The 17,751-nt window shown below is 47.8% G+C and overlaps 1 protein-coding gene across 5 annotated transcripts in view; it reads left to right on the plus strand.

The window, feature by feature from the left end:
• The first annotated feature begins 356 nt into the window (after positions 1–356).
• CAMTA1 (calmodulin binding transcription activator 1) overlaps positions 357–17,751 on the plus strand; it is a 225,154-nt gene continuing 207,759 nt past the window's right edge. For all 5 annotated transcript variants that reach the window (XM_031506667.2, XM_021534234.3, XM_021534235.3 and 2 more), the window contains exons 1-2: positions 357–477; positions 10,898–11,016. In XM_031506667.2, coding sequence (XP_031362527.1) covers positions 453–477; positions 10,898–11,016 — 144 coding nt within the window. In that variant the 5' untranslated portion in view covers positions 357–452. The remainder of the gene's footprint in view (positions 478–10,897; positions 11,017–17,751) is intronic.

Consider the following 17,751-nt stretch of genomic DNA (forward strand, 5'->3'; position numbering starts at 1 on the left):
GGACGGCGCTGCTCGTTGGCCGCCAGCGCGCGCGGCAGCGTGCGTCAGCCGCTTAGTCCCGCCTCCCCCGCGGGGCGATTGGTCCCGGCGGCCGTCAGTTGCCTGCGCTCGGCGCTCCAGTGGCTGCTGCGGCTGTCGATCACGCGTTCCGGCCCGCCCCCGCTCGCCCGCCCAGCGCCGCCGCTGAATGGCTGAGGCGCGTGCCACTGAAGCGCTGCCGCACTGCCATTGGCGGGGCGCTCTGTCCATCGCGCCCATCCCCTCCGGGGACCCGCCTCCGGCCTGCTACGATTGGCCACCGGAGATGTCAGTGCGGCAGATTGACCAATGGGAGGCGCGGGGCGTGCGCGGTGCGCGCGGGGCGGCCGGGCCGGCGGCGGCGCGGGAGGAGGCGGCGCGCGCCTGGTCCCGGTCGCGAGGAGGCGGAGGAGGATGTGGCGCGCGGAGGGGAAATGGCCGCCGAAAACAAGCCGGAAGGTGAGAACGCGGCCGGGCCGCCCCCGCCCCGCGCCGGGCCCCGCGCCCGGCCTGCCCGCTGGGCCGCCCCCGCCCCCCGCCACGGCCCCGCCGCGGGGCGGTGGCGGCGGCGGCGCAGGCCGGGCCGCGCGGCGCGAAGTTTGCGGCGGCGGCGCCCCCGCGGGGCCGGGCAGGGCCGGGCCGGCGGGCGGGCCATGTGCGGCAGGAAGGCCGCGTGGCGCGGGGGCCGCGGCGGCCGGGCCGGGCCGGGCCGGGCCGGGCCCGGTCCCGCCTCCCGGCGCCCGCCGGCACGTGCCCGCCCGCCGCCAACATGGAGGCCCCGGCGGCGCGGCCGGCGCGGGGCCGCCGCTCGCCACAGCCGGGCCGGGCCGCCCCCGCCGCCCCCCCCGCGGCGGCGGCGGCGGCGCACGTGCCTCGCGGGCGCGCGCTCGTCGGAAGCAGGGTGGCCTTGGCCGCGGCCCCGCCAGACCGGGGCCTCGGCGCCGCGGGCGGCCGGGGGCGGGCGGAGCGGCGGGCGCGAAGGTGAGCGCGGCGCGGGCCCGGCCCCGCCGGGAGCCCCGGGGCGTCCGGCGAGGGGCGAAAGTTGCCGGCGCGGCGGGAGCGGGGCCGGCGCGTCCGCAAGGGGGAAGCGCCGCTCTGCTGCCGCTCCTGCCCCCGGCCCGGCGGGAGCGCGGCCGTGGCCCGGGTTCGGCGGGAGGCGGGTTGGAGATTTCGCGTTATTTGGGGTAAGTTTGTCCCGGCCGGCTCGGGCAGCGGTACTGCTCCGGTCTCCGCCGGCCGGCTGGTCGCGGCCGGTACCGGTGTCGGCGCCTCCATTTTACAGGGGCGGGAGGAGAGAGCAGAGGGCAGTTCACATCCCCTGCCTAAATCCGGCTGAACATGCCAGCACCCCAGGGACTGGCTTGGTAGTTGGGCACCTCAAGGAACGGTGTTTAGTAGTAAGTAATAGGGATTTTTTTTTTTCTTTATTCGCCACAGCACATGTACACCCTCACCTGGAACCCATTTGTATTCTTTACTGGGTAATCCCTTCATAGAATTCACGGGTTCTTATTCCACTTTTTGTCTGGATTTTTTTTTTTTTCAGGTTGCTTTGGGAATATATTTTTTGGGTTGTTTCTTGGTGGTTGTAGAGCCCTCTGGGCATAGGTTTGAGTTTTGATTGCGCCGTGAAATTCAAAGGCTCTGCAGAAATCTAAAATTTAAGTAGAAGAGGTGATTTTGAGTGTTGTTGGCTTCATCTTTTACTAATCTCTTTGATGCTCCCAAATCCATTAGCTCGATATTTGCTTTGGTCTGGAAAACGTCGGGCTTCATTCTTTTCTCACTTGTGTTGAAGTACATGATTAACTGCGCTGAAATAGTGAAATGCCACCTGGCTAACGGGGGTGTTAGCGAGAACAGAGCGAGCGTTCACCTGGACTTCCTGGCTCAGATTGTGACGTTTTCATTCTCTTGGGGGTGACAGTATTGTCACCAAAGCACAGTCGGGTTCGATTTACTTTTCGGGCTTCCTGTGCCAATGTGCAATGGATTTTTCCAGTGTAAAGCACAGGTTTCAGTGTGCTCAGCTCTGTGAGGCTGCGGCTCTACGGACAAGGCAGGTCAGTACTCCCTGGCTGGGAAGGTAACTTGTCCTTTCCGCTTGTTATTTACTGCAACTTCTGTCATGTTTGGTCTTGGCAACTAGTTTGAGGGAGCAGCGGGTGAGGTGTGTGCTGAGCAGCTGTGTTTGCTCTTTCGAGTAGGGCTGTGCAGGAGCTGCCAGCGAGACGCCCGGTGTGCCCGGCGCTGCCGGCCGGTGTCTCTGCTCCGTGCCCGTGCAGAGCATCGCGGAGATGGGAGCGGAGCAACCCCGGCTCGGCACCGGCACCCGGGGTGATCTCGTACGAAGTCACAGAGCTGCTCCCCCGCTGACCTACTTTTGCGGTGGATCTTCAAGGAGATGACATATAAACCATTCATTCCTTAAACCTAAACTCCACCTGTCAGAAAATTAAATGGGAATGCTTTTAAGGCATGATTCAAGCAGAGTGTTTCACCAGTAGTGCAGGTGCTGGAGGAGAGAACACAAGTTGCTTTAGATTTTAGTTACTTCAATGAGTTAAAAGCGGATGTAAATGGCAGCTCGCGGGCCGGCGCTGCTTTCATTGGGGAGCCGCCTGCTCCATCCCCCCAGCGCGGTGCAGCAGCGAGGAGCCTCTGAGCAGCAGCGCACGGCTCTGCAGACCTGCCTGCTTTGGAGCTCCCTGCCGAGCTGCCATCGGGGCTTTTTGTGCTCCGGGAGCAGCGGGAGATCCCTGGCGGGAGTTGAGGTTTGGAATGAGGCTGGCACCGCTGTCCCCCGGCTGCAGGAGGGAGTTCCAGGGCTTGGAGAACTCCGGTGAGTTTCCTCTTTTCTGGTTTCCTCGGGCAGGATAAGGCTGGTTCAGTGAGCGAGCGGCTCTTGCCATCCTGCAGCAGAGGATTTGTGGGTTTTGTAGTTCCTGCTGTGTTTTGTGCATCTGAGCTGAGCCGGGAGGACTGACCCTTGGCGGTGCCATCTTGGCAGCTGTGATAGCTCTGAACTTGATCAGGGGGTGCTAAGGAGGGTGTCCTTTTAAAAACTTCCTTTTTCTAATTTAAAATTCAAAAGGGGAAGAATGTACACAGGCAGCTCTTTAATTTTGTGTTCTCACAGCCAGGTACCTTTAACAGAGAGCTTTGCAGAGAGTAGTGCCCTGTGTGTTTTGCGTGTGGCTGGCGCAGGGGCCCGGAATTTTGTTGTGTGCTGAGTTCAGTTACATGCAGTTGTTGAATTTTCTGTCTGTTAGTTGAGGCAGGGTCATAGGATGGCAGGAGATGGTGTTTCTCCCAGCAGCTCCTGAGCTGAGGGTACTGGTGGCATGGGCTGACTGAAGAGGGTCGGTGGAGCCTCAGATGTTACTGGCTCTGGAGGGACAATAGGGGAAGAACAGCCTTTTGAAAACAAAACATTCTAGATTTGGTCGTTAAACAGCAAAATATTTACTTCCTTTGTGCAAGTGTTACCTGAGGTTTTATTACTAAACAACCTGAACTTAGGCCGTGCTGATGGCTGGGGCTGTGTGCTGCAGGATCCGACTGTCGCGGGGAGGAGGCAGCATTTGATGCTCGGCTCAGTCCACTCCTTAACCCAGAATTTTTGCTGAATCTCAGTGCTGGGATTTTACCGAAATTTCTGTTGTCAAACTTGAAAGCAGACTCTCTCCTGGTGAAGTTTTTAGACCCCCTTCATGGGCTGTCAGCTCTCAGGATGGGTTCAGGGAGTGGGTTTCATTCCTTTTTTCCAAACAGGAGGAACTATATGTTTGTGAGGTCGGTTTTTGGGAGTACTTTTGGTACTACAGTCCTGTTATTCCTGATGTAAGGCTTAGGGCTTGTTTAAAACTCTATTTTTAAAATTTAATTCTGCATCTTTTCTTGTTAATGATTTTCACAATTACTTTGGCTTAAAGGTTTTTTGGTTTATTTGTATTTGTTTTTAAGCTACATATGTAGGAAATCTTCCTGGAGATGTATTAACTCGGATTTAATTTTCTGTTTCATAAAATGATACAGTGAAGCAATGATGTAGAAGTACAGTTAAAACGGATACCTTTGAATTTAGTATTTGAAGACTTCAGTGCTGACCTTACATTACTAGTGGTCTTAAATGGCTCTTATTAAGACCTCCTTACATTGGTGGGTGTTGTTGGAGGAAGGGGCAATAGCTATCTTCCCTCTTCCCTCTGTCCAGACAGCCTTCAGAAGGGGAACTGGAATGTGACCTTTCTTTTTCAGTGTCTCTCCGTCTCTGCTTCAATAAACCACATGTGTCTGAAAGGAAAAAAACCCCAACCAACAAACCCAAACATTGCCAAGGAGTGAAACCAGGCTGGATGGAGTGCTTGTGGAATACTGGGCTGGTTAATTGAAATGCAGTGCTTCCAGCAGCTTCCTGCAGCTTCGGTGTTCCCTGGCTTCCGCTTCCACACCTTGCTGAGTTTTCGCTTTGTAGTTTTCTCCCCTCACTTTGCATCCTGTTTTCACCTTCCTTGGCTCCTGGCAGCCCCGTGTTGTGTTAGTGCTGTGTTAAACCCCGTGGGTTTGGAAAGGCAGGATTGCCTGTGGGTGCTGCTGCCTTTGGGGTACGGCACCTGCCCTGTTGCCAGGGCAATGCTGAAGGGCCACTCCATGCTGAGGAGCAGTCATGGCCCTGTGTGGATGACAGGAGACTGTTCTCACTGGACATGTAGTGCTTGCTGTCCTGCTCACATCACATGCTTTGTTCAGGGGGCTGGGATTTCCAGCCAGCTCTCCAAGTATGAAAAGAAAGAAGTGAAAATATCTGTTGCTGGTGGCTGCCAGCGTGTAGGTCAAAGTAATTGACTGCCCCAGCCTTAGCCAGTATGTGAGGACTTCTGGGAAATGTGTTGTAGTGTTGAGAACATCTGTAGTATTGGAAACTGAATAAAAAGATGGTTAATATTTTGCTAGACTTGGCCAGTAATAGCCACCACTCCTTGACTTCGTTGCCATTGAATCTGAGGATGTAAGTTTAGTGAAAACCAAGGGTGAAGGACTTGATGACATTTCTCAACCAGAGTTGTTGGTGATGCTGAGCGATGGTGTTTCATCGTTCTGGTGCACTTGTCAGTTTTAGCAGCAAAGCAGTGAAAGTCAGGCATGGACATGGGAAGCTACAAGGAGAGGCTGAAGCTGCTGCACTGTTTGAACACTCCCAAAGTTTGCTTTCAGAGTAGGTCCTTGTATGCACCTTCTGACTGTAAAGGAATTCTCCTCTTGCTCCATTAGCAAGTGCTTGGAGCCTGCCTAGGTGGGAGAGGGAAAGAGGAGCTTGTTTTGCTGGTGCGGGAAAGTAGACTCTGGAGTGTTGTGCAGGGTGCTGAGCGTATGGGATGAGAAATAAACAGCTGATTTTGTCACCCAGCCCTCAGCCAGTGTGTGGGCCTTCATTAGGGAAAATTTGGTTCTCAACCCTTCCCCAAAATGCACCATTTGCAGTTTTACCTAACTAGTGTTCACACTGAATTTAGTTATAAAATGTCAAGAAACTTTATGCTATGTGAAAAGGACAGTGGGACTTCGGTGTAGCATGTGGGGAGACTTGAGCCACTGGTGTACAACAGCAGCTTTAGCTGTATTTGTGTTTCTTATGGTTTTAGAATTGTTTGTAGAGTTTGTCATGGCAACAAAGTATTTATCACAAATATTCCAAGGCACTAAGGCTAGATTCAGTAACTTCCAGAGGAAAATTGTTTTGTTGCTCATTTTTCATACTGCCACCATTCCTTTGAGTTCCTCCTCATCCTTTCTGGGTTTTTTTCCTTCCTTGCTTATTCCATGCAGGCAGCAGTCATGGCCATGCACATGCTGGTTTGTGTTGGTAGTTTTGCTCCTTTTGTATAATTTTTACCTTTGCCTGAACTGCTTAGTCTTTCCTTGATGCTCCCCTCAATGCTGGGCTGCATCCTGTGCTGGAGGCCTGGGAATGCATTTGCTCAGCCAGTGTCTGACCGAGTGCTGGCATCCAGCGGAGCCCTGCTGAGACAGCAGCACTGCAGAGCTGGACCTGGTTATCTTCTCTTAGCCACTCTTGATTGATATTTAGAAATCTGCTTTTGTTGCCAAGAGATTTACTACTGTAATGATACAAATATTTCTAGCAAACAGACCAAGAGCTGTTGGGTTTGCTTCTGTTACTGCTTGTTTATGGATGGAAAATGCCAGGATTGAAGTTTAACTGTGAGAAATAGCATGGCAGTCCTGCAGTTGTTTGGATCTGGAATAATTCTTTGCATTTATTTCTTCCAGATGGAGTTTGTTGGATTTGTCTGTGTCTGGAGGTCAGCAAGTGACTGGGTGACTATGGTGGTCTCTGTGCACTGTGTTTTTGTGGCACCACTTGTTCACTGTAGGGCTGCAATTCTCCCACCTCAGTGGTTGGTCAGTGGTGGTGGGATCAGCTGGATGCCTGCCCCTTCCCCAGATAAGCACAATATTGGGATTTTAGTAGTTTGTTTAGTACTAAAGTGCCCATTTGTAATGTTTAAACACCTCTTCCTTCTCTTGAGGTTGTTAAGGAGATGACTAGCCCAAAGTTATTATTTCATAATAATGGGTTTATAAAACTTGTGTTTGTGAGTTTATAGCTTACTTGTTATTTATTTCCAGAATAGGCCTGTCTGCAGATCACCAGCTGAGGAACACCCTTTTGGCCATTTCTTTATTTTCTAATTACATATTATATAGGCAAACAGTGGTAGTTAATGGGGCTGCAGGTCTAAATTCACCTCCAGGATCACCAAAGATTTAAGGACCAGTTAAAGAAAAAAAAAAGGGGGGTAGGGGGTTGTTTGGAGAGTGGGGGTAGAGCACAGACTCTCTGTGATTTGCTGTTGTGCACTTCAAAGTTTTATGGCCCGTGGTGCATCCCTTGGGAGGATAAAGTGCAAGGAGCATGAAGAAACCCATAAAATGACGAAGGGTTTATGTGGTATAATTAATGTGGAACTTTCCATGAACTTTATAATACTTACACTTTCTTAATTCTACATGAGTTTCTGGTTTGCTAATAAGTAATCTTGAAGATTGCTAATGGAACTTAAATTTTGCATTTTCATCCTGAATTATAACAGGACACATTGTAGGCTGCTATATTTTAGTCTGTAGCTTCCTTACTTGAGTTCTCAGCTGTGGCTGTGCCTGCCTTGGGAAGCATTTTTGAGCTGTGGCCAGCTCTGCACTAAAAACCCCCGTGTTGATAGAGCTTTACTGGCAAATCCTTCCCGTGCCAATGTGGCTCTGCTTGCACAGACACTTTTTATTGACACTGGATGGATTTGCAGATCTTGGTGTTGTTAGTTGCACCCGTGGCAAAAATAAATGAGTAGAAAGTTCAAGTAAAAATCTGGGTTTGCAGAGTAAAACCAAATCAGTGGTGGGATGTTGTAGCTCCTGCTTTTAGCTACTGAGGAAATTTTAGCTGGTGATAAATGGAGGAGTTTGCCTGCTGGGTACTCTGCCTGCACTGCTGGATGAGCAGGACTGCAGAGCAATGTGGACCCTTGTTCCTCTGCCTTCACCAGGTGGTGGATGGGCTCATCAGCTGCACTAGCAATGGCAGATTTGATGTGGGGGGGTGTTGCTCCACCTCCCTAAAAATGTCATAGTGTTACTTGTGAGGAACAGGACCAGGAAAGTGGTGGTTCATTTGGAAGAACGGGAACTCTTGTTCCACCAGTACCCTCAGTGCCACTGGGTGAATAATCCTCCTCTCTGTTCCCAGCTTCCCCGGACATTCCTCCCTGTAGGAATACATTGTGTAATTCCACAGGACTGAGAAGCAACTTTGAAGACAAATGGGGCTATGGGTTCATCACTCTCATAGCTGGTTGGCTGATTTAATCCTTTTCCAAGGTCAGACCTGGTTTAGAGGTCACTGGATTTAGGATTTGCATCCCATACTGTGATGGTTGTGTGTTCTGACCGCACAGCTTGAGGAATCCATAACGAAAAGCTGGTTGGATTGAGGCAGGAGGCAGTTGTTCTTCACATAGGGGATTTTTTTGGAGTGAGGAAATGCCATTGCTAAATGCAGCAAAGGGAGGCATCCGTGAGATGTAGTCGTGTTACAGGATGGTGAGAATGACCTTCCATTGCTGTAATAACAGAAGGTGGGAGATGCTAACAACAGGAGTTGGAAGGTTTAGCGTCAGCAAGTTCTGACAACTTCTACCAAAACATTTTAAAGGGCTCTATTATCCATAGGCACTTTCTGGATTAATAATACTGATAATTGATGACAATGGAAGAAAGTTAATAAAACGAGCTGAATAATTAGAGGTCTGCCAGCCCTGCAAAATAATGGAATGAGTGATAGAGGGCTTGACTGATACGGAGGTAAGGGGAAGTAATACAATTAATGTCAATTAAAATGTGCCCATGGAAAATAAGCTGATGAGATGTAACTGGGATGTAGTTTGGCTGATAAAAGCAATAATGTGTGCTGTAAAATACTTTGCGCCTTAATGAATTGAATGTAGAGCAGTGCAGTGTTTTGAATGAGGAATGGAAATGGTGTAAAATGAATGCAGGGAGTGGGAAGTGAGTATTGGCTGCACTGGGAGGTGGATCTGGAAATGGCTGGGAGCTGCTGGCGTGGCAGGCCTTGCCTGGCTCTGGTCTTTGCCACAGGCAAGTTGTGTTTTTGTGGATAACCCCAGGTATCACAAGTTGGGTGTCTGTGAGCCTTTATGTGGCCGAAGTGCAGGGAAATAGGGTGACAGTCATATGTGCAGAGCATTGGCTGGGGAAAGGATGTGTCCAAAACCCCTGTAGAGCTGGTACCATATGAGGCTACCTAGAGCAGAGCCTAGACAGTGTTAAAGGAATAAAGCAGATTTATTAAAAGGCCATCCAAGGATACACCTTGGGCAGTGCAAGAGCCTGACCAAAGCTACACCCAAGATGGATGATGGGTCATGAGTTTTCACACTTTTATAAGTTTTGGTCCATTTACATATTGGGATTAATTGTCCAATTAGAGCTTCAGGTTATGCAGTCCGATGTTTCCAGGCTGCTCTTCTCAATTTGCTGTTGTTTACACTTCTTGGGCCTGAAACTGCAATGGTGTCCTTGGTTCTCGGGCTGGAAAAGGATTGTTTTATCTAACTAAACGGTGAAGAGAACTTGTTAACACTTTATACGGAGTTCAGAGTTACATACTAATGCAGTACAGAATCTGAAAAATATGAAAGCTAAAACTTAAGGCAGCAGAATCATGGTCTGAAATACTCAATATCCAAATAGAAATCCTGGAATGGCATAATGAAGAGCACCCTCTCCCTGATTTCTTTAGCAGTCCAGCAGAAATCAATCCTGCCTGGCTGCTCCTTGCCCAGGAGGAAGTTGGGAAGTGGCAGCCCTGTTGATTTAGTCCAACACAGTTGCACAATAAAGTTCCCAGTAACTCAGGGAGCGTTCAGGACTCATAAATTACAGAGCAGCTCACGTTTATCATACACATCGCTGCTTATCTTGTAAACTCATCTGCTGGGCTTGCACGAGCAGTTGATTTAACAGCATGTATATTGTTGAACTTGACACATCCAAGAGTCTAATCAAGCTTTAAGAATACCAGGGATGTCTGGCTGCTGGTGTGAAGTCTCTGAAATTCCTAAGTAATTTCTAAGAATGATCGTGGGCCAGGCTCTGTCGGGTTCACTGCAGGTCACAGGGAATGTCTGTGTTGTACGGAATTGCAGAGGAGTTTTATCATAGTGCTGGCATGTGTTTTAGGATGTAAAATGATTAGATGTGTAAAATGAAGTTAATATCCTTTTTCTGTACATTTCCAACTGGGAAATGACTATAAATTAATTTTTTTTAGGTTAAAATGCCAATGAGTAACTGTACTGCTTGTGTAGCACTGCCAGAATCTGTCATGGGATGCATGAGGCTGGTGGAAAATGACAGAGGTATGGTGTGTTTGGAGGAAGAACTGATAAAGTTCTGCATTGGGGCTGGTCTCTCTTATGCTACTGCTCCAGTTCCCTTTCCTGTGGGACTGATTTGGTTGATAAACACGTGCATTTCATGGGTACTTTGATTCCTTCAGTGGTGTCAGAGAGTGATAGACACCTTCAAGGTGCTGCTGGTGTGGGATTGCAGAGCTTTTTGGGACTTGGGTCTTTTAAGAGGAATTGATGCACCTTCTACATATTTAGCAGTAAAAAATAATAATTTTGTTTTATTTAGTATTTCTGCTTTTGAGACCCTTGGGCATGGTGAGATAGGAAAATTTCCATTCTGCTTCCTTACTCTTAAGTTGAGGAACATTTACTTTCTGAGTTGTGAATGGAAATAGAAGTAACCTGGGTTTGATCAGGTATAGTGTGTTTTAGTTTTAAATGAACTAACAGACCTTGAGTTGCATTTCTGCTGCAGTTTGACAAAATTATAGCAGGTGCTGGGGCTCTGTGCTTATTTACTTGCAAATCCTGTCAAGTGTGAACTTCATTTATGACTTCCCTGGCAGGTCATGCCGTTGTGGTCACAGCTTCTACAGTGTTTTGTTGCTGTTGCTTGTAAAATTTGCCACTGAGGGAAATAATGAGCTAAAATAGGCACAGGTAAGCACACACAGGCTCCTTGTGTCCAAATCCATTGAAGTTCTTCTAAAACTTTGCAACCAGAAAGAATTAAACTGTATTTATATTTCTGAAATAAAGTTGCAGTTTCAACAGAAAAAGCTGTTATTTGTCTTACTGGCATTGCAAATTGCTCTTTTTAGACAGGGGAACTGGTGGGGTTTCCAAGTCATGTCATTGCTTGAGTCTCCTGGTTGCAACCACCCATTCTCCTGTATATACATCATGTGTCTCCTCTTTTTTTCTAGATGATCATGGGAACAGCAATGGCAGTCATGTAAAAATCTTTTTACCGAAGAAGCTGCTTGAATGTCTACCAAAATGTTCAAGTTTACCGAAAGAGAGGCACCGCTGGAACACTAACGAGGTAGTTAAATCTCTTACTTCTTCTTAAATGTACCAGCTTACTTAATGCTTATGGATTGTTTCATAAGAGCATGCTGTGCAAGTTACAGGATATGAATTCCCTGGCTCTGGAACCTGTTCCATAAATAATGAGTCCTAGTACATACTGAAAGTAAGCTTTAAGTGAGACTTGAAGGCAAATGTGAAGTTGACTTCTATTTCAGACTTCTAGGAGTCTACTGCTCGTGTGTGTGACTTGTCTCAGAGTCAAATTTCAGATCACCTTAATGACCTGTTTCAAAATGGTTTAAAATTGGACAGGTGTGTTTGTACCATGATAAATACTTTTCTGTGCATGAAGACTTAGGAACAAAAAAGTGGTGTGTGTTCTTTCCTGCCACACAAGGTCCTGGGAAATAACCAGCTTACTTCTGTCTGAGTTAATAATCTCGTTCAGAATAAGGAAAACACAGAACTGGCTGTTTTTTACTGGAATCCAGTTACTCTGAGTATGCTGGTTCACAGATCACCTGTTACTGCATTATGCTTTGGGTAATTTAAATAAAAAAGAAGTCTTTTAAATTCTGTTGGCCAAGGTGAAGTTAAAGAACAACCTAGGTAGCTCTAAAATCCCTAGGCTTTATTCCTGCTGTGTAGCAACGCTGAATGTTCCATGGCAATACCCACAGTGTGTAGTTTTAGTTTTTAGTGGCTCTGTCTTGCCATATTTATGGGAATCGCTTAATAATAGAGGAAATCCACTTAGAGAAATTACTGTAAAACTCCAGTTAGTGTCTGCTTGTTGAGAGCTGACTGGTCCTATTCCTCTGATCCCTTGTTTGTAGATCTAAACTTGTTAACAGAACCTGTGCTTATGAGTTTAACACCTGCAAGTGGCAGCTGAGTGCAGGATCAAACACAGCTCACTTCTGTGTGTGTGTTTGCTGAGCACAGAATCAATCACAGAGCAGTGACTGTGTGTATTTTTCAAAAGTGGAGTCCTTACCCCTCTTCCTTTTGGTGTCTGGAAGTTACAATCAGGTATTTATTTTTAACATACCCAGTACTGTGATAGAATGAATCGGGTCTTCAGGGCAGTTGCTGGCCTTGGCTCTTTTGTGTAGATGTTTTTGTCTTGGGTCATTTGAATTGAAATGTAAATCATAGAAAATGTGGGTTGTGGTTTATTCTGTGATAGTGTTTGTATTGGTGGGGACAGGGCATGGAGCAGTGACAATTCCAGTGACTCTGGCAGATGATGTTTGGACAAGCACAGCTGGGGGCAAGCAAGCTCTGCACAGGTTTGACAGAATGATGCTCTTCCCTCTTACTCTAAAGAGCTGCTTGTGGTGGGGTTTAGTCACTTTAATGTTGCTGCTGTCCCCAGTGCAGAACTTTCTGCACACGTGGCTTTGGGTAGGATTGGTGTGTGGAGCTTCCTGTGAGTGCAGGATGTGGCAAAGTTCATTGTGCAGCTGAAAACTGTTATTATTCATAATCAGAAGCAGGAACATGCAGGTGCTTGGTGTGGCGTATTAGGTTAGGAGGGGAATTTGGGAACGTGGCTGTTCTCCTAAGGGTCGTGTCAGTGTTTTGGGGAGCCAGGAGTGAGCAGCTCTGGTGGTGCTTGCCAGTATATTGCTGGGGAGGGATGGTCTGGTGCTGTAATTCTGGATCGATCGTTTGCTGATAGACACAGGTCATCAGCTGAGACATTAAAACCAGATTCAGCCCCTGTCAGTCTTATTGAATGTCAGATTCCTCTTTCTCATTTGTATCCCCTCTTCACAAATCTCTCACTGAGGCTGTTATGCCATGGGGATGTGGAGCTGGGTCTGTCCATGGGGTGTAGCTTGTGCTTACTCTGCCAGCACTGTAGTTTGTGCTGACTCTGACCTGTGTGATGTGGCTGGTGCAATATTCCTGTTGCATGATTTAAATGAAAGAGCTTTTCTTGTGGCCAGAGATTTTTTGGCCCCACTAGCTCAGAGGGGGGGAAAAAAATAGAAAAAGCCAGAGTCTCATGGCTAGATGAAGTCTTGGAAATTTGTGTTAATTATGGGGGAGGAAGGAGCTGAGCTTCCAGATTTTACTGCCTTCCCCACCCCCAATCTGAAAGTTTAATTCTGTGCACTGTTATAAAACTTGAAATTTTCTTAGGGTATAATTGAATAATAATGTTGGACTACATTCCCAAGGCATTACTAAGGGAATAAATTTTTTCATCTGAGTACACAGATGTTCTGCCTGTGCTAGTGAAGACGGAAGTTGTAAAATAGAGAAGAAAAAGTTGTATTTTATACAGTGGTATTTCCAGAATTTTTGTACCAATTTCAGAATGCCTGGTCCTGTGTTTGAGGTGTCTCCTGGACAGGGAAGTTTAGTAAAAGATGGAAAAGAAATGAAATGCCTAAACAACTTAACTGATGTGAGCATGTGTGATAATGCTATCCTCTCTCAAGTGGTGCATGTTGGGCAGTCATGGGTCGAGTCTCACCAGGAGCTGCAGAGAGTGAGTGTAGCAGACACTGGTGTTGGAGTCATCCCTGGGGTGGTGGTGGCCAACCCCCCTAACCCAGCCCCAGCCCGACTCGTAAGTGTTCCCTTTGTGCTCCTTTGCATGGGGATGGATCAAGGAAGCTTGAACACAGCTCCTGCCCATCTCCTGTGGCCCTGAAGCCCAGCACACAGCTGTTCCCAGCTGTGGGGGTGGTGGGCAGCAGGATGAGCATGTGCAGTCACTGGCACTGGACTCCATTGGGCTCTTGGTGCTGCTGGTGCAGAGGTCAGGGAGCAGCCAGGGTAGAGCATCGCCATGGGAACACTGCAAGTAGCTTTTTCTGGGCATTTAGGACTGCAGCTTGAGAATGATGGTCAGATGTTACTCAGGGTTGGGTAGTTGGGAGGGAGAAACTGTGTCCTCTGAGAACTGGGTGGGCTGTGGATGACTTTACACGTAGTAAAATCATGTGATGAGCAGCGAGAGAAATGGAGCGCTTAAAAATGGTTCAAACATGTTATTGAGGTGCTTGCTTTCCATTGGATCGTGCATTTGCAACTGAATTGTTTGATGGAAATAGATTTCCATACCAAGATGTCATCTTGTCTTAAATCAAGTTTATAGCGGTTTTATATTTCCTACTGAAGGAAGTGTTCCGTCTAATTCAATTTTTTTTACCAGAGATAGAAAATCTTAAGTTAAGCCTAGCAATTTAATTACAGATTTACATTTTTTAAATGCCTGCAAAGGTGCATTGTGCTTATTTCTCCAGCTCTAGGCGAGGATAGAGATGGGGCTTTCATATTATTTCTCACATTAAGACAAATGAGTTAGTTGTGAGAAACTTCTGCAGTGCTTTGTGCTTGTGAGGGAGTTCCTCACTCTAAGGGTTTAGTTGTTGTTCGCTATGAACCATTTTAGGGTTTGTGAAATGCAGATCCAGTTTGGTTTCAGTGAGTGGATGGAGCAAAGGCTCCTGGCTTGGTGTGCTGGCAGTGCACCTTGAGCAAGAATTTTGGGAGCACTGGATCTCAGCTCCCTTCCATGGGAGTGGGGCTGGCTTCTCAAAGCAGGGCTGCACCGAGCCACCCTCCAGGTGCCCCAGCTGAACTCCTGTGTTCCCTGACAGAGGTGGTGCCTCATTACCTGTTAGATACTTTGGACAGCAAGATACCTTGTCTGCAGGAGATGCATCCCACTGCCTTCTGTCTCGGAAGCAGGAGCTTCCCAGGGTGCTGGGGCTCAAGGATGTTGGAGTAACCTTGTCTCTACACAGTGCTTGCCAGACACCGGCTTGCAGCTCTGAACAGAGATGCCGTTCGTTAACAGTTGGCAGCCGCAGTCATTAATCATCCTTGTAAACACTTAATGACACGGTGCGAGAAAGAAGAAAAAGTTAAACATTGGAAATGTAAAATGCTATCTTGGGCTTTGGTTCCAACAGGATTCTTTATTTACAGTCTCTTGGGAGAAGCCCAGAACTTCTATGGTAGAAAAAGCCAGCAGCAATTGCTCCATGTGCTTAGGCTTGTCTGGAGGGGCATGGCAGAACTGCCTTGCTCTCTAGAGTCAGCCAGCATCCACATTTTGCAGATTCCAGGCTCAGGTAGTACTTGGGAGAGTATTCAAATAGTGCAATTATGAAACTGTATTTGAGCATTATTTAGCATAGGAAGAAACCCTCTGCCTCTGCTGCCTGGGGGCCTGAGTCGCGTGTTCACTGACATCTCGATGTGCTCTGGTGTCCTTGCTTTGCTTGCATGACAGTGACATTCTCCTTTTCACTTGACAACGAGTTATTTGCCATCTTTTCTCTAAAGCACAGAGATCTTGAAGGTTTGGAGAATTGCCTGAGGGACGTGAGGGACCCAGACTGATAGGGGGAGTGAGTCTGGAGCCTTCGGGCTGGCTGTGATGCTCTGAAATGCTGGCAGGGAGGAAGTGAAAGCAATGCGTTCTTGCTGCCTGCTCCTCCAGCTCCCCTTGCAGCTGAGTGTCAGGCAGCTGGTCACCACACGGCTCCTGTCGCCACACGTTTGTACATTGAAGCCCCGCTCTGCTACAGACCCGGCAGCAGGGCTACTGCTACTGCTTTTTCTTAGATTTTTTCCCTTTTTTTTTTCCTTTTAATGTCTCTAAGTGCCTTTTAGAATCGACTTTTACATCAGAAAACTTAAAAAAACGTCTTTGTTTTAAGGCTGCCCCGAACGGTGCGGTGTATTGTAACTCTGCACTGCATGTTCCAGTCCATTCCTTTTTCACCAAAGTAGCTGAATGTGTTATAAATATGTGGTGTTGAGCAAGTGTATGGGACCAGTTTCTGTCACCAGCCCAGTTGGAGCAGGGAAGGGTTGTTGGTCTAGGTCACAGTGTGCCTTCAAGATGGCAAAACTCCGTGGAAAAGGAGCAGTGCTCAGTACAGCTCCCTGTGGACTCTGAAGTCCAGCATATTTTTTTAAATGCTTTACATCAATTTATTCAGATGTGTTTGGCTGGTGCACGGGGTTCCCAAAGCCAGAGGCCACTGGTGGCTGTTGTGAGAGCCCTGTGTCTGCTTAGGAGCACTCCCAGGGCTGGGACATCCTCACAATCTGTGTCAGCTCTGGAGTTTCTCAAAAGCAATAAGAATATTGAATTTAGACTAATTGCCTGCTGCCCACGTGATCACAGTATAAAGTACTCTGATAGTAATGGCAATTGCTGTTACTAGAAATGCTGTTGGTTTCTGTTCCACCTGATGATTCCCTGCTGGAGGAGGAGCAAGGAAGTGGTTGTGGACCAGCTTGTGTGTGCTCCCACATAGCAGCTCCTCCTGCCTCCACTGCTCTGGCACCTGGGGCACCCTTAGTGTGGTTCTGAGCTGGGGACTGAGGCACATTACAACAAGGCTTTGGGAATGGCAGGTGTGTTACCTTGTTGGGGGCAAAGTGTTTGCCAAGCGCTGGAGCAGCCAGAGCATCCATAAAATCCAGAGTGGCGGTGTCGATTCTCACCCTTTATTTCAGTGGTGGTGGTCTGTGAGGTCCTGTGCCTCGCAGAGACCTCTCCCACCTGGCTTTGTCACCAGCGAGCTGGGTGCCTGCACTGCCAGCCGATGGTGCTGTTCATCCAGAGCCTGCCCCTCCTCTTGGCCACCAGCAGAAGTGTGAGGAGCCCCACTTGCTTTGAAGAAGAGTTGACAAGTGAAATGCAAGGGAAACAGCGTTTGCAGAGGAGAGCAGTAGCGAAGTGTTCGTACACCTGACTGGGGCTGTCTGGCATGTGGGGGCGGCTCCTCCCGCTGCGCATGTGGCTGGGGTTTGAGGCTGATCCGTGAAGGAGACGGCAATTTCTCTAACAGAAGCACTTAATTGTGGGTTTATTTTGTGAAATTAATGAAATTCTGTGCTTTGCTTAATGTGCAAAGCAGGAATGTGTTGCTGGTGTTGTGTTTGCAGTTCCTCAGTTGTGTTTATAGCCCTAGTGACTGCTGTGAGCAGGCTGAGGATTGAGCAATATTGGAAGGTTACCTACCAATCCAGGTGATTTTGAACAAAGGCAGTAATACCTGTTCATGCTCAAACACAGATCCTCATCTTCCTCTTAGGAAAATCTGGCTTTTTCCCCTTCCTTTTGTTTCATGTTAAGGTCAGTGAAAAAGAGTTGATCTTGTAATGCTGGGCAGTTAGTATGTCAGAGTGCTGGAACTGGAGTGACTGCTGTAAAGCACAGCAAAACAGGTGGAGGGTTTGGAGTAATTCACTGCCCTCATTACTTTTTTTTAAACTCCCAAGTTAAAGTCTTTTGAATAAATTAAATTAATGTATTAAGGTTTTTTACACTTAATGATAGCCTAAAAAAAAATAACTTCATAGTTCTAGCATACTGTACACAAAGTATAAAATGTTGATGGTATTTAACTGCCTGACTGTCATTAGTAACCTGTCAAAGTACCTCTGAATATTGGTCAGTGGTGTTAGGGTTTTTTGCTGTTTGACACTTCCAGATTGTTGTAGATGACCATAGTTCAGCAGCAACAAATGTGTATCCAGATACCTGGACAGTGGCTGTAAAGTGGCTCCAAATCCTTTGTCTGTCTTGTGGGAAAATAAGGTGGAGTATTATTTCCTCCAGTTGATGGACCTCGTGTGCTTTTCCTAACCTGTGTCCTCTGTTGTGGCTTGTACATGATTATCCTGAAATGTAGTATCAAGAGCAAAAGTGGAATCTGGTATGTGGGGAATAAAAAGTTGGAGTTACCAGTTATAGAAACTATTC

The sequence above is a fragment of the Lonchura striata genome, chromosome 24 (assembly GCF_046129695.1).
Source record: "Lonchura striata isolate bLonStr1 chromosome 24, bLonStr1.mat, whole genome shotgun sequence".
Lineage (NCBI taxonomy): Eukaryota > Metazoa > Chordata > Aves > Passeriformes > Estrildidae > Lonchura > Lonchura striata.